Source organism: Cnephaeus nilssonii, assembly GCF_951640355.1.
Source record: "Cnephaeus nilssonii genome assembly, chromosome: X".
In the NCBI taxonomy this organism is placed as follows: domain Eukaryota; kingdom Metazoa; phylum Chordata; class Mammalia; order Chiroptera; family Vespertilionidae; genus Cnephaeus; species Cnephaeus nilssonii.
In genome coordinates, this window is record NC_137071.1 from 20166044 (window position 1) to 20189704 (window position 23661).

At 36.7% G+C, this 23661-nt stretch overlaps 1 protein-coding gene across 2 annotated transcripts in view; it reads right to left on the reverse strand.

Moving 5' to 3' along the window:
- Positions 1–23661, reverse strand: part of DMD (dystrophin) — a 2362317-nt gene that overhangs the window by 1566097 nt on the left and 772559 nt on the right. For both annotated transcript variants that reach the window (XM_079764882.1, XM_079764883.1), the window contains exons 18-19: positions 16318–16441; positions 729–816 (exon numbers count right to left, since the gene is read on the reverse strand). In XM_079764882.1, coding sequence (XP_079621008.1) covers positions 729–816; positions 16318–16441 — 212 coding nt within the window. The remainder of the gene's footprint in view (positions 1–728; positions 817–16317; positions 16442–23661) is intronic.

Genomic DNA, 23661 nt, shown 5'->3' on the forward strand with positions numbered 1-23661 from the left:
GGAGACATTTTTAAAATGACTGAAATAAAAAGGAAAAGCAACATAACAAATGTCAAATATATTATTAGCAAACAAATATGCTGATGAAACGTTCCACATAATGTAAGTCAGTATGGAAAAACATATTGCAAGAATGATTTAAAATCAGGTTACAATCACTTTACACACATTATGTGATTGCACATATTTTCCATTATTTCTGTAAACCTTCTGTTCTTAAATTATTTGACAAATGCTAGCAGGATTTGCATTAACATTAATTTTTCTGTAACAGATTTATAAAATATTCTACCACATCCCATTTTCTTTCATTGGACTGAAAGTTGAATTTACTCTAATAATTTCCTTAGCATTAAGAAAAATAACAAAAAGCTCAAAAGCTTACTTTAGCCTGAGGACTTTTAGAGGGAAGGCAGGGATGGGGAAGTGGGGCGAGATTAACCCAAGAATTTATATGCATATATGCATAACCCATGAACACAGACAATAATATGGTGAAGTATTGGGGGAGGGGTGTGGGGTGTGTATTGGGGAGTGGTCAATGAGGGGAAAATCATGGGGACATCTGTAATACTTTCAACAATAAAGATAATTTTTTTTAAAAAGCTCACTTTAGTTTAAATGTGCATTCAGGGAGTGCTTATCTGGTATAATTCAGCTGATAAATATGAACCTATATGTTTATCAAATCCCTAAGAAGATTATCTAAATCAACTCCATGTAATTACCATTCACCATCTGTTCCACCAGGGCCTGAGCTGATCTGCTGGCATCTTGTAGTTTTCTGAACTTCTCGGCTTTTTCTCGTTCTATGGCCTGCAGCATGACAGCAAAGGTGAAGATTTCAGTACAAGGATTGTGTAGCTTACACAGTAATTATAACTTCTCCTTGCCCTTTCAAGCCTTAAGATATTTCACTCTGTCAGCTTATCATGCGAATCTAAAGATTTGTTCTCCAGTTTCTTGGCACCAGAAGCATCAATATGGCAATGAAAGCACATGCGATTTTCACACTGAATTACTACTATTTTTAATAAGATTTCTACTCGTAACCTGTTTACATAATAGTTTCTGAAGCATTGTTATGAAAGGCTGCAATAAAGGGGGAAAAGAACCAACAAAGGCAAATTATAACAATGAAAAGATAAAGTGTCATATAATTAAAATGGGACTTGTCTTTTTTAAAAAATATACACCACTGAAATTATTCCTCATAACAAAAGTATATATTCTGTAATAAAAATCAAATAGAAAATCCAGTATGTATAACAAGCATGAAAACTAAACTAGCATGACTAATTTAGAAAAACCACACTTATCTAAATACAAAACTGCAGTTTAATTTTTCCCTCTAAAAGTGTCAAAGTACTTCCATTTATAGGAAAAATAGATTCAGCTTAAAAAAAGGTTTCTAATTTTTTTTGTTCATTGCTCCCAATCAGAGTTAACTTTTGAACAACAAAAACACATTGAAAAAATAAAAAATTAGCATTCAATATGTTGAGTTTAATAATGTCTCTACATAGACTTCAATTTTAAACCATGATTCAGCTACCTTACTATAGTCACTAAAAAGATAGGGCTATAACAATATATATGCTCTAAAACACAACTACCTGAAGAAATAAAGCAAGCTATAATATATTTAGCATGTAGTAAAAGCAATACTTCTATAATCCCATATAATAAAGAGGTAATATGCAAATTGACCATCACTCCAACACACAAGATGGCCACCCCATGTGCTCAAAGATGGCCACCCCCATGTGGACACAAGATGGCTGCCGCAATATGGCCGGCAGGGGAGGGCAGTTGGGAGGGACCAGGCCTGCAGGGGAGGGTAGTTCGGGGCAGCCAGGCTGGCAAGGGAGAGCAGTTAGGGGTGACTGGGCCAGCAGGGGAGGGCAGTTAGGGGCAATTGGGCTGGCAGGGGAGCAGTTAGGCGTCGATCAGGCTGGCAAAGGAGTGGTTAGGGGGTGATCAGGATGGCAGGCAGAAGCGGTCAGGGCCAATCAGGCAGGCAGGCAGGTGAGCGTTTGGGAGCCAGCAGTCCTGGATTGTGAGAGGGATGTCCGACTGCCCGTTTAGGCCCGATCCCACTGAGATTGGGTTCCGAGATTGGAGAGGGTGCAGGCTGGGCTGAAGGACACACCTCCTGCCATCCCCCAGTCCCCCATGCACACATTTTGTGCACTGGGCCTCTAGTTAATAATGTTATCCAAAGATTTCACTTGAGTTTGTGGCAAGAGACTATTCTACATCATACTTCTTCAAAACGTTATTTAGATTGATAGGCATTTAAACAAATCTTCCAAGGTATAATATTGGACTACATATAGGTGGGAGAACATATAACAGATACATGCACACTCTACAGGGTTGCTCTGTAGAACTTTCTGCAAAGATGAAAATATTTCATATCTACACTGTCCAATACAGTAGCCACTAGCCACGTGTGGATGTTGAGCACACGCAACATGGCAAGTGTGAGTGAAGAAATTAATTGTAAATTTAATTAAAAAAAAAAATTTAAAAGCCACATGTGTCAAGTGTCAATTTTACAGTGCACATCTAGTGTCCTCCATTTGAAAGTAAACAGTTAAAGATACATAGTCATAAAATTTAGATATAGGTAATATGGCAACATCAGGAATTCTTTCATGGAAACAGCAAATATTTCCAATATTTCAAAAGATTCTCCAATTTAAAGAATAGACAATTAAATATAGATTTTAAAAACGAATTTTAAAAGAATTTCTTGAACTAGGATTATTGGATTCAATGTCAAGATTGCAAAAAAACGAAAAGATCCAATAGACAATATTATACATCCAATAAGGAAAAACATAATATTCAATAAATAAACTACTTAAAAATTAGCAGAATAAATGATGAGTGAAATAAAACACTATAAAATGATAGTCTTTTTTAAAAAGTACTTACAGCTTAGCTGGAAAATACTAGTATACATTTTACACTGTGCTGTCAAGGACAGCAAATGAAAACTCCAATTCACCTCATTGGTGGGGAAACTCCAAAGGTAATATACTCATATTAATGTCTTGTATTCTACTTGAAAATTTCAAAGCACACAAATTGTGGTGTTTGGAGATTATATGCACCCTGCATCCCATACCAATTAGCAGGTGAAACTTCTGGTTTATCTTGAAAGTCATTTTCACACAGAAATTATTGAATTGTTTACACAAGCATGTGGACACCATGGAAGGTTCTAACTTGATATTTGAAATAACATGTCAATGAGAATGAAGTAGCCACAACAACTTGTTAAAGATAAGAACCTAGGCCAGTGATGGGCAACCTTTTGAGCTTGGTGTGTCAAACTTTGCCAAAAAACTGAGCATAACTCGGGTAGTGTGTCACTTTGAGGAAAAAAAACATTATTTCATAAATGTTTCATCCTCAGGAGCAGGAAATGTTTCATCCTCGGCATGCGGCCGCCTCAGCGGCCGCGTGTCATCAGAAATGGCTACGCGTGTCAGTGCTGACATGCATGTCATAGGTTCACCATCACTGACCTAGGCGAAGCTATGGAATTCACATTTTCTCAACTCTCAGCTTTTGTCTTCTAAATCCTCTGTCCTTAGCAGCTTAGTGGCACATGAGTTTTCCAACACTTTAAATTTTTTCTCCATGAAAGGTTAATTTTATTTCTAAAGAACTCTGAGTCCTTTAGAAAAAATAAGCACATTCCAACTAAACATATTATTCACAACTATAGAGTTACAGCATGATTTGGGGTGTCCCAAATTTGAACTATATCGTGAAAATATGTAAATAAATAAAAGAGACAGGAAAAAAAAGAATACACTACAGCAAAACAATAACAAAATGATAAAAACTGCTGCTCTTTTAATTAAATAATTTTAGACTTATTCTTTTCTATTTGAGTGGCTTCTATTTTATCCATATGAGGTTTTTTTTCACATGAAATTATATAAAGAGTAGAATCAGAAAATGATGTCTTCATAAATGATGAAAAGAAATTATTAATGGCCTTCTAAATGTCATGATAATAATTTCTTTCTTCTAAGCATTTAATGGAATAATCAACCTGTACTACTAACAGAGAGACAAACTTATAATTAAATATATCAGGGTAATATTTGAGCTCAAATATCATGTTTGGTTAACCACATTATTCCAGTAATTCTAATGTAAATAATAACAATAACAACCACCACAAAACAAAACAATAATATATGAAGAAGAAAGTGGATATTTGAAAACAGTTACATAACCATGATAAAAATGGACTTCCTTTTATACTGTCTACCAAATTACAGTTTATGTATATTTTCCATATATACATCACAATAATTCTGTCAGAAGGAACCAACATTATGTTACCCTATTTCATATAAGAGAAAACTGAGCATCAATAAGATTGTCATGTATCCAAGATCTTAGATGTAGCAAGTTTTAGATATAATATTAGAACCTGATCATCTATGTATAAGTTTAGCTCTCTTTCAAACATACTCTGCTGCTTCTATTAGTATTTCAATAGAAATTAATAAAACAGATTTGAGCATATCTGACTACAACTCACAGCAAAGGTGACCTGATAGTTTGAATGTAATCAGGGATAATATTAAAAACATATAATCATTAATGCATCATGGGCACCAAATCAGAAGGAACGCTTGGTCACTTAGAATGGATACTGACAGTCTATAGGCTGATTGACAACTCTGTGTACATAGAGCTCAATTACTATCCCCCATTGCCAGATGTACTATGCAAACTGAGTAACTGGTGGATAAATAGAGAACAGGCCCAGGGCAGAAGCAGTTACTGCTCTCCACATAGTTGCCAATGTTTGATAGCTGAGTTCTGTTGAGTAACATCACTTTAAAGACAGTGAAGAGTGAAAAAAATGTTCATTTCAGACACAGCTATAGATGGTCTATTTCAAATGAGAAAATGTAGGAAAGCAAGGAAACATTCAAGAAGGTAATGAAAAGAAAAGTGTTGGGGTCACGCTATTCTCAGTTGGTTTGAATTCTGTCTTCACTGATTACCACCTGTTTGGTATTCAGAACATGATTCTGCCTTTCTGAGCCTTAATATATTCTATGTAAAATAACAATAAAGATACCTGTTCTCCAGGAATTCTGAGGGGATTAGAGGAGGCTCTTCATATAATATATTCCAAAAATTGGGACAATTTTTATAGCAAATGGGAAGCTAGAAAAAACTGTGACAAATAGAATGACATAAACTGAGAATGTCCAATACAAACTAGCACATGTGGTCATTCTACGAAAGGTGATGTCAATAATCTTCAAAACAAGGTTAGGAAAACATGGTAACAGGTTAGTTGGAGCACCTTGCTCACAGAAATATGTGAGAAGTTTCCACATATAAAGTGTTGAAGAAGTTGATTAAAAAATATCATTGAAGCTCCCTTTTTTCCTGGATCTGGACATACATGCATTTATTCTCAAATTAAATATATGAACTTCTGTTTTAAAATAGGTTAGATTTAGCTCTAGCCAGTGTGGCTCAGTGATTGGAGCATTGGCCCTGCACCCAAGGGACACAGCTTCCATTCTCTGTCAAGGGCATGTACCTAGGTTGCAGGTTCGAGCAGGGTGCATGCTGGAAGCAACCAATTGATGTGCCTCTGTCTTTTCCCCTCTGTCACATTGCTGTCTCTCTCTCCCTTCCCCCCCCCCTCTCTCTCTCTCTCTCTCTCTCTCTCTCTCTCTCTCTCTCTATATATATATATATATATATATATATATATATATATATATATATATATACATACATATATATATATATATCTTTCTCTCTTTCGCTCTCTCTCTCGCCCTCTCTCTCACTCTCACTTTCTCCTTCTCTTTCTCCCTCTCTCCCCTCCCTTCCATTCTCCCTCTAAAAAATCAATGGAAAAAATACTCTCAAGTAAGGATTAACACCAACCAAAAATATATTAGATTTATAGTTCCTAATGCTTCTATCTTCTCTCATTTTCTCAAAGAAATATCTGTTAAAACTACAGAAAAAGTAAAATAAAAATTATACAACCATCAAAAGCCAATTCTGGGGAGAAATGTGGTTCTGGAAAAGGGATCGCAAAGCCCTTACTCCAAAGAAGCCTGTGCCACCAAGGAGAAAAATTGGCCTTCCACAGGTCTGTCTTCCAAAGAAAAAACTGACCCCATTACAAAAGAGAAAAGAGGACCCCTCACACCTATTCCCTTACTCGGGTCCATCAAAACTGCTGTTATTAATGTCACATTAGCCTCCATGCTACTACATTCAAAGGCTGATTTTCAGGCCTCAGCTTACTTAACATACTTTGACTCAGAGGGTACTTCTTAGAAATATTTCTTAATTTGGCTTTCTAAACTAGAAGTGCAGAGAGTTTTCCTCCTACCTCAAAAACTGTCTTTATTCCATCTGTTATGCTGGTTCCTCCTTATCTCCCTGACTTCTACATTTAGTGTACGAGGGATTGATATGTATTTACATTTGTTCAGGTCAAAAACCTAGACTCCTTCCTGACTCTTCTGTTTTTCACAAACACCACATTCAATCCATCAGAAAAACCCATTGGTTCAAACCTCAAAACACATCCAGAAAGTGATGATTACTGTGCTCACTACTACCACACAAGTCAAGACTTCCTCATCTCTCAGGGGCCTAGATGTTTCAAAGTACCCACTAAAGGGTGTTTCTACTTTTACCTTTGCTCCATGATGATATATTCTCAACACAGCAGACAGAAGAAGTTAGACACAATAGTGGCCAGCTCAACTCTCCAATAACCTCCTTTCTCACTCTGCGTAAAAGCCCAAGTTATAACCATGGCCCCACCTGGTCTTAACCTCTGTAACCTCTCTGACCCTTTCTCCTGCTAGTGAGCACCTTGATTACTCAGCTCCAGCCACACTCTGTTGTTTTTCAACAAGCCAGGCATGCTCCTGCCTCAGGACTAAGCATTTACTCTTCCCTCTGACTGAAATGCTCCTACTTCCCATAGTTAGATAATTAATCCTTCACTGACTTTAGATTTTTATCTAAATGTCACTTTCTCAGTTAGGCTTTCTATAGCCACTCTATTTATCTATATACACACTTCCTAGCCTTCATTCCTCCTTTATTTTTGTCTTTGGCATTTATCAATAATATTATATGTGTTTTATATATTAATATTGCTTAATGTTTATCTTCCCCACTGGAATATAAACTGCATAAGGTCCAGGATCCTTGTGTATTCCTTCACACTATCTCCAGTGCCTAGAACAATGCCTGGTACATAGTAGATGCATAATAAGGTGAGATCTATTGTAGCATAATGCCTCCATATACACTATTATATTATTTCCCACCCCATCCACAGTAAAAATGCCCTGTGAAGTTGTGATATAGGACACGACTTGGCAGCTATACATACATACAATAACCTCAGAACCAGCTCATGGAGTTGGGTCCTGTAAACTCAGTAAAGCTGGATTAAATAACAGTCTTCTAGAAATGACAGCTTAGTTTAGGAGTTAAGCCCATCAAACAGGACTTTTATGATGCCCTGATAGCAGTAATAAAAAATTACCCAAATGGTAAACAAATAGTACCATGGAAAATTCATTAAGTCAACCTTAATAAAACCTTATTTTAGTGGAGGAAGAGAAATGAAAGAGAAAGTGAAAAAACAACATAGTACTTACAACATTCATTATCCTATATAAAAAAAGCCTAAATATGCTAAGTGTCCGACCATTCATTTGACCATTCGACCAGTTGCTATGACATGCACTGACCACCAGGGGGCAGGTGCTCCAACCAGTAGGTTAGCTTGCTGCTGGGGTCCAGCAGATTGGGACTGGGCAAAAGGTGTGGGACGTGCCCTGGAGCCCTCCCATAGTCCCTCCCTGGCCCCCATCGTGCACCGGTGGGGTCCCTTGGCCTGTCTTGTGCCCTCTCACAATCCAGGAGCCCTCGGGGGATGTTGGAGAGCCTGTTTCAGCACGATCCCCACAGGCCAGGCTGAGGGACCCCACCGGTACATGAATCCATGCACCAGGGCCTCTAGAATCATAAAAATATAACATTGAAAAAATAAGATGGAATATTCCCCTGAACAAAAGACAAAGGAATGGTTCTTTTTTTATTATTACTTTTTTTTTCTGTATTGATTAAGGTATTACAAATGTGTCCTTAAAAGGAATTATTCTTGACCACAATACCATCCAGGATTCCTTGGACTCAAAAGCAGATAAACAAGTGCTCCTACTTGGCTAGTAGACAGTATTGTATTTTAAAGCACCCTAATGAAGTTGGCCCTACATTTTCAGATTATGCAAAACTTTTATCTATGTTTACATATTAAAATGTTTTCTTATCACTAGAGAATAAGTGTAATAACATTTTATTGGTCTCAGAAATTTAGGGGCTATTTTTTTTTCTGAAGTATTTTTTTCAAATATTTCAGCATCTTCAGCCTTTCTTCCTCTTCCATGGCTCTGATTCATATTTATTTTATATTTACTCTATTTATCTATATCTCCATTTATATACAGGGTATCCCCAAAATGTATACATACTTTAACAGGTGATAGCTCTATTTTGAAAATGAAATGTATTTTTAAAAGCATTGCCTTTATAATTACTCGAAGTGTGTGTATATATTTTTGAGACACCTTACATATGAGCTTTTCCCTTTGTTTTCAAGGACAAAGGTGTCATCTGAATGCTCTTCAACATGATATTCATTTTCTTCTATACATTTCATCTTCAATGTTAGTTTAAATATCTATAGTCAGATTTCAGTCGTCACTACTATAATATACAGCAAGTACTTTCCTGAAAGGTACCAATTTTCTTCTTGCCATGTATAATGTTTCTTATAGTATTAAATTCCAATAACTAAAACTACCTCTGTGAATCACCTTGATCATGAATAAATCATTGCCTTAGACATTATTAACCTTCTCTGATATTTCTTCTAGGATACTCATCCTGCTTTTCTATATGTGTTTTCCTATATATCTTTTTTATTGCATATGTATGTGTGGATATACATGCACTTATATAATAGTTTTACACTTAAAAGTATCTATATTTTATAATGGAACATATTTTTGAACTTATTTTTATTAACATGGAGAATATTTAATACTTTACTCAATATATATTCAATATATGATCATATGTTTAAAACCTACTGCTAAGATTCTGAAGTATGTTGTGCACATAATTTCAAGTAAAGCATATACTAGTAGCAGCTAAAAAAGGCTTCAGTGAACCATTCCATAAGGATTGTACTGTTAATTTTAAAATGCATTATGGACTCATGAAAATCCTTATAGATTGTTACAAATTATGAATCCTAAATTGTATAACTTTAAGTGCAAAAGAAAGGCAATTGAGTTGTACAATAATGTAAAGAAAAAAGAAACAATTAAGATAACCATTGAGCAAAGTATACAGAAAGAGACATTTACTAATTTATAAGTTGGTTAAAAACACTATGACCTCTCTTCTTCTTTCATCAGCATCTCTTAAAAGCCTCTTCATGACATCTTCTCTAATTAATATGAAAGTAAGTTCCAGATTCCCCAGAGTCCTACCCTGACTTTAGTAGCAATTAATTTTCTATTCATTTAACATTCTATAATGTAGTTTTGCCCTTTGACAGATAAAGTAACTTATTCAGTCAAATGTTTATTTAGAAGTTGTTAAATCCTTCATATCAGTAACAGACCTTGACTTAAAATTAGCCTTCAGAATTGAAAAATAATCACTTGTTCACATAATCAATCATCAGTGCTGCTAATTACCAGGAGCTATGTTAGGTATTGGAATACTAAAACAACCAAACTAAGGTAAACCTAAATAAATAAATAAATAAATAAATAAATAAATAAATAAATAAATAACAGGAGAAAGAAATTAAGATCCAGTTTCCAATTTCTATAATTTCTAGAAATTGGAGACTGGATCTAATTACATTGGTTTTTAAATTGATTAAACATAATCAATGTAACAATGGCCAGAAATCAGTTCGGATAAGTAAACAGGATTTTGATCATGGTAGTGTCTATGAAGGCAACATGAGACAAGGCCTTTGTCAATGCCTTCCAAAGGCCACCAGGAACAGGTCTGCAGATTAGTAAAGTTAGCCTGATTAAATTTGTTGCAATAAGAGAGATACCATGAAACAGGAAACTATGGGGATATTTCTCAAAGAGGATGTTAAAAAGAGTTTATAAGAATTGGTTTCTGTAAGGTGAGGGGGTGGTCAAAGAAGCAGGGCTTTGCCTTTAATTGGATATTGTAGGGAAGTAGGGGTAATTCTATGATTGGATATCTTGAAAATATTTGTATAGATGACATGGATAATGTAGACAGGATAAAGCTATAATTAGTAAAGAAGCAAAATCTGCCATATAAGCGTGGATGGGGGCATTTGGTCATTTTGGGTGGTTTAGGAAATGTTATTATTTTTGTCTGTATTGAGACTTGTTGCAAGCTCTAGTATAGCATGTAGCAATTCCAAGGACTAACTTAAGTGCCAAGCCAGATCAGGGGTATCAGTGATTTTTTTTTCTCTCAAATGCATATAAACAGAGGCATAACAGGTAATATTTATGTTTCACTAAATTCATTTTGGCAGAAGCAATCAGAAAACTTCTAAAAGAATAAAATATTAGTGGCAGGGAAGACCATCTATGGTTTATCATCTTAAACAGAGGTGAGCCACCATATAAACTTTAATCAGGGTTGTGGTGATGGGAATACAGAGAATTAGACAGTTTCGGGGCTAGTAAGATTAATTAAACTTGTTAAAGGGCTTATAAATTATAGAGAAAAATCTAAATGATCCAGTTAACTTTTAGGTGCTTGGATTAGGCTGTTGGAAGAGGGAAAGGAAAGAAAAAGATTAAATGAGGTTTAAGTTTTCAGGCAAAAATTAAATTAAAGGTGTCTATTAGGCAATTAGATATACTGGCCTAGGCTTTAAGGGACACACATGAGTGAAAGGTACATATTTTGAGGTTATCCTGGATAATAATCTTATATAATAAAGAGGTAATATGCAAATTTACCATCACTCCAACACACAATATGGTCTCTCCCATGTGGTCAAAGAAGTCTGCCCCCATGTGGACACAAGATGGCTGCCTCAAGGTGGTCCTCAGGGGAGGGCAATTGTGGGCGATTAGACCAGCAGGGGAGGGAAGTTGGGAGGGACAAGGCCTGCAGGGGAGGGCAGTTGGGGGGGGGGACCAGGCCTGCAGGGGAGGGCTGTTTGGGGGGACCAGGCCTGCAGAGAAGGGCACTTGGGAGGGACAAGGCCTGCAGGGGAGGGCAGTTGGGGGCGACCAGGCCAGCAGGGGAGGGCAGTTAGGGGTGACCAGGCCTGCAGGGGAGGGCAGTTGGTGGCACCCAGGCTGGTAGGGGAGGGAAGTTAGGGGCAACCAGGCTGGCAGGGGAGGGCAGTTGGGGGCGACCAGGCCAGCAGGGGAGGGCAGTTAGGGGTGACCAGGCCAGCAGGGGAGGGCAGTTAGGGGCGACCAGGATGGCAAGGGAAGGAAGTTAGGGGTGACCGGGCCGGCAGGGGAGGGCAGTTGGGGGTGACCAGGCCCGCAAGGGAGGGCAGTTGAGGGCAATAGGGCCAGCAGGGGAGCAGTTAAGGGGGTGATCAGGTTGGCAGGCAGAAGCGGTTAGGGGCAATCAGGTAGTCAGGCAGGCGAGTGGTTGGGAGTCAGCAGTCCTGGATTGTGAAAGTGATGTCCGAATGCCCATTTAGGCCCGATCTCACCAGGATTGGGCCTAAATGGGCAGTCGGACATCCCTCGAGGGGTCCCAGATTGGAGAGGGTGTAGGCTGGGCTGAGGGACAACCCCGTGCATGAATTTCATGCACTGGGCCTCTAATCCTATATAAAGGCTAATATGCAAACTGTCCCGTGGACCAGGAGTTTGACTGGAGTTCAACTGGCAGTTCTACCAGGGGGCAGGGCTGGCCAGCCAACCACCCGCAACCCCTCTCCCCCACTGGCCCCGCCCCAATCGTTCCCCCAATTGAGGGTGGAGTCAGTTGGCCACCTGTCTATGGCTCCTCCCCCTGGCCAGCCAACCACCTGGGGCTCCTTTCTCTGGCTGGTCAACCGCCCGTGGTCCCAGCTGGCCTGATAGGCCCCAATCGGGGCAGACTGGCCAGACCCCACCCATGCATGAATTTGTGCACAGGGTCTCTAGTTAGAAAATAAATTCTGTTTGAATGGGAAGGAATGAGAATAATTCAGAGAAGAGAAACAAGGGAAGAATTGTAGAGAATATCAATATTAAAGGACAATGAGATGAAACAAATGGCCAAAAATGTAAAAAAGGTAACCAGTAGATAGTGGTATCCCATAAACCAAGGAAGAAAAGAATTTCACTAAAGATAAAGAGGCTAATAGGTTTTAGTCCTGCATAAAAGTTGAGTAAAATAAGGCACAAAAATATTCATATGTGTGTTGATAGGAGAGGAGGGTTTTCTCAAAGACAGCCTATTTAAAGGCTGATGATAAAGACCCAAAAATAGAGAGAGTGAAGACATCGATTTGTGGCTAAATGGAAACAGGTTCCTTAGGATATAGACAGTGAAGATATTAAGACTATACACACATAGATTAGCCATACCTAGTCAAAAAAGGACAGTCTCTTCCACCAAGGCAGAGGGAAAAGAAAGAGACTATATGAACACAAATATAATCTGTGAGATATTATTTTAATTAAATTAAGAGGGGAAAGTCATCTACTATAAATGGTGGGGAAAATTTTAGGAGAACCTTAAAAACTTGAAATAATTGTTGAGATAAATTGAGAAATTTTACTAGAGAGGCATGGAAAACATGAATAAGTACTGGTGAATCTGTTAAAATGTGCTATTTCGGAAATGAAGTAATGTCTGCTAATAAAACAGTACAGTTATGCAGGTGGGTAGCTGAATTGAGGAGATTTGGGAAATGGAAGATTTTGTAGATAGCAGTACAACCCACATGGGCTCAGGATATTTAGCATGAAAGCACAATTTGAGTGGGCAATACTGTGAACCTGATGCCAAAGTCTTCAATGAGAAAGTAATATAATAAAATGATTACCAATAGATAGATGGTCACTTGGCATGAAACACAAGGGAATGGATTTTTTTTTTTTTTTTTTTTTTTTTTTACGTAGAGAGTGGTACCTTTGGAATTGGCCCTTCAATTCTAAAGAAGTGGATGTATGAAAGAGGCATTAATCTTAGTAGTGTTCTGAAGGGTAAAAGTGGTTTCCATGTATGAAGAGAGTGAGTATACAGGACTAAGACTTTGCCTTGGGAAAAGGGTTTCAGAGTGCAGAGTATGAGAGCACAGGAAGGCACTAAAAAGAGGAAGTGAGGCAGAGAAAAGAGAGTGAAGAACACAGAGATTAAGACACAAGAAAGAACAAATGAATAGAAGTACTTATATTTTGAATTGTAAACACAGATAACAGAGATAAAAGAAAGTTGAATTAATTGGCTTGATATTTCCAACAGAACCTGGTTAAAAGTTGATTTGTTATGGGTGTAAATAAGCAGAGGTCCCCCAAAAAGCCCAAGGCCTGTTTACCTTAACAGCTGGTAGGAAGGTTTTTAAAATCACATTGTACAGGTCCCATATTCTTGGACACCTTATCATATTATCTTCTGGTCAGACAGGTTGTTTTGTTGTTTTAACTACTAACTTACATTACAATGTCTGTGCTCAATTCAAGAAGTTGCGTAGCTAGATGTATTATTCAGCTAGAAATTCTGAACTGTGGTGATATTAATAGAATGAGGGAAGGAGCATTGAAGTAAGAGTGATAAAGTCCCATATTGTGTCTTGTCTGATTCTCAAAATTTTATGTGCATATGAATCATCTGAGGGTCTTGCTTAAATGCAAATACTGATTCGTTAGTTCTGAAATCCTACACTTCTAACAAGCTCACAGATGATGCCTATATTGGTTGTTCAGGGACTACACTTTGAGCAGAAACATCCCCTAGAACTCAAGTTTTAAGTCAGTGCATTACATTAATTGTATGTATAAAGCACATGGTTAATAAAGAAGAAAACACTATGTTAGGTTAAAAGTATATACAACTGAACTGAAAATAGCCTAGGGCATTCTAATTGGCTGAGAGCACTTGAAATTGAAAGAATAAAGTAAAAAAAAAAAAAAAAGAGAAGGTAATATTTAGTCATTTTTAATGGATGCCTAAAAATGAATTAATAGCACTCAAGTTCATAAGACAGGTCTCCTATGTGTTCAAAATAACCTACATAGACAGGTGAAGAAGTAAGAAAATTAATGTACATCAAAATTGCATATCCATCATCATTATGCATTTCTCTCAAGGATTTTTAATAAATATACATTATATTTAGCCTGAAGGAAATGTCTAGGTAAATCATTTTATGTCCTATTTTAGTAGGCAATTAAAAATGATGTTGTTATTTCAGAAAATGAGAGTAGAAGTTGATAAAGGTGACTCATGAGGCATTAGAAAACCACTCATACAATATTGTATACTTTTTTAGCACTTTCAGTCTGTCATTGCTGACACTATTGATTAAATGCAAATTGCTTCTAGGTAACCATATGATAACAGGAACATTTTAAAGTTGCATTCCTTAAATGCTGAGACTCAATTTTCCTGCTTGATCAAAGCTGTTTTAAGATACAGAAATAGGGTGATGAACATATAAGTAGATTATTCAAATAGATTTAAAAATGTTTAATTAGCTAATAAAATGTCTGTCCCAGGAGATTCTTACTTTAAGTTGTCAAATATGTCACATGAATCTGGAAAGGATTTAGAGGGCATCTTCTCAAAGTAATTTTCTGGTCATAGAATTACCCTAAAAAACCCTAACAAAAAATATACCTTCACCCACATATACTTTGAAATAAGACATTTTGCTAATGTTCTCCTAAATATTATATGTTATTCTTGAGTTTAATTTTCAAACTAAGATATTAACAAATATAATCATAGTTCCCATTTATTGCAACTATTTATAATAGTTTATTATTAGATAACAGACTATTGTATAAAGCTAATAATAAATTTCTAATTTATAAATAGTGAATTCTGAGAAATGTTGATGAAATTATCTCTCATCCTCAAGCAACCTAAAAAATAGATTATTTTTCCCAGAAGATTTTTTTGTTCTCCAAAAGTTCTAACTCCACATCAAGTATTAACTTGCTTCTGAGTTAGTATTGTATGTGTTAAAAATAGAATAGATTTTGTCATTCATGAAATAGAATGCTTGAAAGAATAGGCAGAATTAATCCACACACATGTAACCTTATTATTGTTCAAATTATTTGACATTCAGGATATTTTTTTCTTTAACCTGCCCACTGCAGAGTATTTACTCTGCTTGCTAGAAATCTTCTTACAAACTACAAGCACACCTCAGAGATATTGCAAGTTTGGTTCCATGCCACTGCAATAAAGGGAGCCACAATTAAAGTGAGTCATAATCTTTTTTTGCTGGTGGGGGAGGGTCTTCTTACCTTCTTCAATATGTAAAAATCATAACATCTATGAAGAGCAATAAAATGAGGTATTCCTGGATTGCCAGCTACATACCAAAAATGGATGTTTTATAATTGTCAAAGTTGAAAAATCATAGCCCTGATAACGTCCATGAGGATGAAGCAACTCTTATTAAATCAATAAAAATCCCTATTGTGAAGGACAAAATTATAATGTCTCAGTAGAGAATAAAAATAGCATACCATCTCATGTCATAAATAAATATAGAAAAATCTTGGACTTTTTAGTTATTACAATGTAATAAATACCTAGATAATGAAAAACTGTTATAATTTATGAAAAGTATCAACAACTATAAAGAATAACTTTTTAATGACAGTGAAATCATAAAAACAAAGTCCTAAGTATAGTATTTTTACGAGTCTATTATATTCTAAAAGTTTGCTACTGTAAGTCCCAGCCTTGAAATGACAGAACAATATATGAAGGGAAATCAATATAAGTTCATGTTATAAAATGGTTAACTTACAGCTAAACAATAAAAAAGTTGTTGAAGAAGGTTTATGGAAAGCATTTCTGGTCATTCACAGCAGAACAAGGGAAGGTACTACTAGGCGAAACTTTGATTTTAATTGGTATCTAAAATACACTTTAAAGTTAAAAGCATGATATCATATTGCTTTAATCTTTTCAATTCTAATAGAATCAGAGAGTACAAAGCATAGAGTTTACAAGCAACAAAACTTAGGAAAAATACAAGAGAATTAATGCATAACCTACATTGACTTTTTCTTTAAGGTCTGAGAAGTTGCCATCTTTCCTATAGATGGCAAATTCAGGACTCTGTAACACAGCTTCTGAACGAGTTATCCAACTGTGAAGTTCTGTTATGTCGACATCCAACCTAAGACAGGAAAAATAAGGATCATTATTTCTTGATTATATATTTCTTCTATATGGAAAAAGGTAATCTATCCACATTTACCATTCTCCAACTAATCTGAGACTCCCGCTCTATGCCTCTGTTATTGTTAATAGCACTAATATTTCCCTATTCAGGTAGGCTCAAAATATGAAGTCAGCTTTGGTCTAGACTCTAGAGTCTTAGGATCAAGGAGGTCACCTCTACTGAATCCTTTATACCAGCAAGCCATTACTCAGCCTCTGCTTGAATGTTTGCACTGGTAGAAAAATTACTACTTCCCAACATAACCCTACTTCTTTTTGGAAACTATTTATACCAAACATAACATTCCATTTTGGGGCCCCCATTAAAAATTCCTCTGCTATTTATGCTCTTGTATAATTTCTAACTGTATTGACTCTAGATGTGGTCATGTGATTTAGTATGGCAAATGGGATATCAGTAAGGGTAATGCAAGCAGGAGCTTCATAAGTGTTTGCACCTTAGATCTTGTCCTCTGAGAGCAGACACTAGGAGATTGCAACTGTTAGGAATTCGAACAATCCTTTAAGAAACCTCAAACTAGCCAGCTGGAGAGACCATGTGGAACAGTACAAGGGACCAGGCATATAAATAAAGCCTTCTCTGACCTCTGGACCCTCTCAAATACCACTGAATATAACCAAATGAGTGCTCCAGCTGATACCACTTAGAATCACAGAACTGCCCCAAGATCCTACATTGCAGAATTATGAAAAATGACAAATAACTATGTTAAGACACTAAATTTGGGGGTGTGTTGTTATGCTGCAATATATATTTGATCATTTACCCTGATATTCTCAAGCATTCCTTTATTGTAGAGATCTATGTAGCTAATGGGAGTAAATATCCACTATCATCAGATGACAGGTCTAGTTAAAGCACAGGTTTTAGGGGAGTCATGGAAGGGTTGCAAGGGTGAAGGATCTTTATGAATCACTTGAAATTCTGGGCACAATTCTGAATGTGTGTGTTTTCCTCAAGAAAGAAACCCTAGATTTTATCAGCATCTGTAAAGAATCTATGAAAAGGGAATTTAGAGATCATCTAATCCAATAGTTTATTAAACAAAACAACCAAACAAATGGAAGTCTCCAGAAAAATAAATGATATTTAATTTTCCATAGGAAATTTGTGAAATAGAACAAAAATACTAATACAAGATTTAGACACCTCTATGTACTTTAATTATTATGTTATAACTTCTTTTCAATCAAATCCTCAAATAGTTGAAATCATTTATTTAAATAAACTAGAAGATATCTGTTCTAGCCCAAGTTACTTCAATGGGTAATCCATAGTTTCCTTAAAATCTGGCTGCTAAAGGGATCATATCAGTAGTATTTAGTATTATACAAGAAAACAGATAATTATCTTCCTGGTTTATAACACTTTCACTGATGCAGCCTATGAGTTAAATAAATGTTTTCACTTCCATATTACACTTTCAACTCACACTGAAGTTAAATTGAGTTAAACTTCTAGGATTTTTTCACAAAAATTATCATTAAAACAGTTCTTCACTATCACAAACTTATGAACTGAATTTCCTGAACTAAAATTTCAGGGCTTTAAATCATATACAAGTAAACCTGTTAAAACTTTCCATGTTAGTTGCAGGTTATTAGTTTAAAATTAAACTGATATAGAGCCTCACAGAACATAAAGCACTTCCAATAAAGTATTTTATCTCAGACTATTAGAACCATAGGGAAGGAACTTAATTCATCTTGTTCACTATTATATCCTTCACCTCAAAGAAGGCCTGGCTCACAGTATTAAATATTTACTGAATAAAAGTTACCCAACTAGAAATTGAAGGAACAGAGATCTAATTTCAGACATATTTTACCCCAAATCCCATGTCATTAAATGTCAATATTTTCATTTGCATATGGAATATGTATGTATTTTTACTTTAACATACATGGCAACTGCTGTCTTTCTTACATCTTGCTCTCCCATAAGTTTCATCCCTGAGTTTCCTATTTCTTCATTCATAATGTTGATTTTAAAATACAGGCACACCTCGAATATATTTCAGATTCCGTTCTAGAAAACCACAATACAATAAGTAGTGCAATAAAGGAATCCCAATCTTTTTGGTGGTAGAAGGTCTTGCCTTCAATTTGTAAAAAACTCAACATCTGTTAAGTGCAATAAAGCAAAGTGCAACAAAACGATGTGTGACTGTAGAGTCCCGTTGTATGCTTCTACAAATGTCTCCATCTCTCTTATTTATGTTAAATCTTTGACTGTGGCCATTTAAACATCTACCAAATCCAGTACATTTTTCCTTCAAAATGTCTTAAGGGATTTTTGTTTTTATTTTGGTATAATATAAAAATCTATGTGTTTCTCTACCTACAGGCATTCACTTGGCAGTGCATGCGGTGGGACAGGAGTTCTGATGTTTACACCTCAAGAGTAACCTTTAACTAGTAGAACCTGGGAGTTGGTGGATAAATATACGAGCTCCCTTGTCCTTCAGTGTGCAACCATCGTGAAGAATGCTATACACAGTGCCTTGGAAGATTCCAAGAAGAATTGAGTCCCAGTTGTCTCCAGCAATAACCTGCTCAGGTATCAGCCTATATTTTGGCTACCTTAATTCCCCACATGTTAATTTAAACATTTTAATCACTCCCTTTTTATTTTAAATCAACCATCTCTTGACACCCATATTCCCTTCTGGACATATCTTCTACAGAAGCAAATGTTTTGCAAGATTTGTCCAGTTTATGAATCACTTTCTTACACCATATACAAAAATAAACTCAAAATGGATGTAAGACTTAAATGTAAGACCCCAAATCATAAAATTCCTAGAAGAAAACATAGTAAACTCTTTAATATCACTCTTAATTTTTTTATGTCTCCTAAGGCAAGGGAAACAAAAGAAAAAAATTGACAAATGGAACTACATCAAAGTAAAGAGTTTTTGTATATTGAAAGAAACCATCGCCCTGGCCGACTTGGCTCAGTGGATAGAGTGTTGGCCTGCAGACTGAAGGGTCCTGGGTTTGATTCCAGTCAAGGGCACATGCTGGGGTTGCGGCCTCAATACTAGTATGGGGCATGTAGGAGGCAGCCAATCCATGATTCCCTTTCATCATTGATGTTTCTCCCTCTTCTTTCCTCTCTGAGTCAATAAAATTATATTTTTTTTAAAAAGAAACCATCAATTAAATATGACAACCTACTTAATGGGAGAAGAGATTTTCCAAAGATAAATCTGCTAAGAGGTTAATAGCCAAATATATAAGAAACGTATAGAGCTTAACACCAAAAATAACAATGATTAAAACATGAGTGGAGGACCTCAACAGGCACTTTTCAAAGAGGACATGCAGATTGCCAATAAACATATGAAAAGATGTTCAACGTCACTAAGTATCAGGGAAATGCAAATTAAAACCACAATGAGATATCTCCTCATACCTGTCAGAATGTTTATCATCAATAAATCTATAAACAATGAGTATTGGCAGGGATGTGGAGAAAAGGGAACCCTTATGCACTGTTGGTGTTAATGCAAACTGGTGCAGCCAATCTGCATTCCTTTTAATTTTTTCTTCAAAAAATTAAAAATAGAATAATCTTATGACCCAGAAATTCTACTTCCGGTATTTATCCAAAGAAATTCACAACATTAATTTGAAAAGACATATTCACCCCTATGTTCATTGCAGTATTATTTACAATAGCCAAGATATGAAAACAACCTAAGTGACCATCGATAGACAAATGGATAAAGAAGTGGTACATATATACAATGGAATATTACTCAGCCATAAAAAATGAAATCTTGCCATTTGCAACAACATGGATTGACCTAGAGGTCAAGTGAAATAAAAGCAGACAAAGACAAATACCATATGATTTTGCTTATATGTGAAATCTAAAAAAAATGAACAAAATAAGACCAAACAAACAAAAAATATAATTTGTTCAGTTTACTGTCAGTTCCCTACCTCCTGTGCACTCTTTAATCCACTCAGCATTTTCTCAACAAAAACATTAAATCATAAAGGAACCATGTCAATAAATCTAATGGAGAGTTTTATTTTCTTTCTATCTAGTACACATAACACTTTTGACAAGTCTCCCTTTTTAAAATTCCTTTTTTTCCCTCCTTGATGTCACTCTACTCAACTTTCTCTTCTATTTCTATAACCACTGGCAATTTTTTTTCATTGCAGGTTCATCCTCCTCCACCTCCTTATACATATTGGAGTTCATCTAGGTCCAGTTCATTATCAATCATCTTTTATCTACTGTATTATTCTCTCTCTAGCACACTTATCCATGCTCATTATTATGACATTTAATTAGAATCTATATATCAATGACTCTAATTAAAGTGTTTCATCTGAGCTCCACAACTATGCAACCATCTGCCTATTGGATATCTCTACTTATATGCTGTCAACTCTTTCAAGAGAAGATGTCAAGACTTAATGTTTGACCTTCCCTCCCAAACTAGTACTACTCTCCCAGTGTTGCTCAGATCTGTCAATGGCATCACTGTCTATCATCTTTGATACACACCTCTCCTTTCACTCCCATATTTATTCTATTGAAAATTCTAATCCAGGGGCCTGGGTCTGGGAGAGGCCACGCGCCCCTGGGTCCAGGTAAGGCCACGCGCCCCTGGGTCCGGTTCATGCTAGATCCCGCGTCCGGGTGAGGCCGTGTGCCCCTGGATCCGGGTGAGGCTGGGTCCCGGGTCCGGGTGAGGCCACGCGACCCTGGGTCTAGGAGAGGCCATGCGCCCCTGGGTCTGGGTGAGGCCACGCGCCCCTGGGTCCGGGTGAAGCTGGATCCCGGGTCCGGGTGAGGCCGTGTGCCCCTGGATCCGGGTGAGGCTGGGTCCTGGGTCAGGGTGAAGCCACGCGCCCCTGGGTCCGGGTGAGGCCGTGCACCCCCTGGGTCCGGGTGAAGCCGTGCCCCTGGGTCTGGCCAAGACCAAACCAGAGGGAGTCGGACCTGCATTACCACCATTTGCCCACCATCCAGAGCTGAGGGGTCAGTGCCGACATGTACTCATAAGGAACTGGTGGACATTGATATTGGGTCTCAAAAGAACTGTTGGTCCAGAAAGAAACTCACTACAGACTGATTCATTTGCCTGTCAGCATAACTATTATTGCTCATCTCACATTCAGTTCTTATAAGTATATCTCTAGTGACACATGATTTCGCTCATCTAGGGGAAATGATGAACAACATAGACTGATGAACAACAACAGAAACAGAAACAAGGAGGCATCGATCGGACTATCGGGCCTCAGAGGGAGGATAGGGGAGGGTGGGGGGAGGGGGGAGAGATCAACCAAAGGTCTTGTGTGCATGCATATGAGCCTAACCAATGGTTAAGTTCAACAGGGGGTTGGGGCATCCGTGGGGAGGGGTGTGGGATGGGAATGGGGGGATGAGGACAAATATGTGACACCTTAATCAATAAAGAAATTTAAAAAAAAGAAAATTCTAATCCATCAAATATTATAGTTTTCCTTAATCTGTCTGCTTCTTATGATCTTCAGAGCTGGCTTCCTCATTCATCTTGACATTAAATGTGACAAAAACTGCTGCAATAGCCTCTCAACTAACTCTGGGCAATCTTTCTGGAATATTCCTATCTAGTCTATCCACTATGTTACCCTCATTCTTAAAACCACTCAAAACTTTTCATTTTTATCAGGATAAAGTCCAAAATTTCAACATGGTCCTGTATTATCTTGCTTTGAACAAACCTCTTAACCCTATACTCTTTGTGCTTTATCGAAGTCCTTCTTCTAGAAACAAATCTCATTACAAGTTTCTTAGTGACAAAATAAAATGCTTAATACATAGAACTTGGATCAGCTCACACTGTGACTTTTATTTTGCCTAATAAAAAAAAAAAACTCTCCGATTAATTAGAATTGAATCAGCTTCTAGGCTACAGGCTCTGCCAAGTAAATTGGTTATCACCACACAATGAAGGTTTTGTGGAGTCCAAACCATGCTAACGTCCATTTGCCATTCAGTCTGTGAAGAGTTTAAGAAAGACCTGGGAACCAGCTGGCATGGAGTTCAGCTTAATTCAGGAAACAGGATGGAAAATTCCACAAAGGGTCTTTCCTCATTCAAATATTTTGTTTTCCTGATTTTGTGAATATGGAAAGAGATTGCACAAAGTGCTTAAACTTCCATTTTACATGAAAACTCCTTGGAGGTTGATTATACTCCTTTTTTACTTACAGATTTTTAAAAAGGGATTTTTAACTGGAATAGTTATTAGTAGAGTGCTTTAACTGGGAAAATATCTATTCATAGGCACATGGCTTAATATGTTACACTTTATTTCTGAAATGGAATGAAGTAAAATATCAATAACTTTGTGAAATTCCTGGCTGTTAGAATTTTTTTTTCTCCTTTCTTTCATAATTGTGATATCTTGGTTCTTTTTGAAATAAGTAGAGCCTAAACCCAATTCATACATGATTTAAGCTGTGAGCTATTCCTCACCTAATCTTATTTTTACATGTTTTTCTTTTTGCTTCCATTTGGGCTTTTTGCTTCAACCATATCTATAATTTCTTTATTAAAAGTTTTTCTGTCCTGATGTAATATGCAGTCAGCCTACACTCCAATATCTAACATCCAACAACATCCTATAAATTTCTGGGACTTAACAGTCAGCTGCTAGTATTATTTTCCTTCCAATATTCTATCAATAGATGTCCCCATCTCTGTATGCCAGCAATGAGGATGGAAGGGTGAAGGGAAAGCAGAGGTAGAATTTCAAAAGGATTCCCATACTGAGTCCCAATGGCCCACATTCAATGCTTAGTTTCAGTGTCATTTCCACTGCTTTTAACAAAATGAACAAGGTCTCCTTGGTTCCTACTCAAACCTTGGTTTTCAAGTGACAATTGCACATTGATGTTATTCCTTATCAATTTGGCAGCTACTGTCTCATCATTTTTTTGTGGTCTGCCCCCTAGTTTTCACTCTTATTGAATATTTGTCAGATATCTTTGCTGAAATGTATGCCAAATTAACCAACTTCATGGCTGAAATCCATACATGTTTATAAAGGGAGTGCTATCTACTCTCCCAAGCATTTTGCCAGTGATATTTTCTATCATGATTTGTACTACCTGAGGGTGGATATTTAATCACCAACTGAA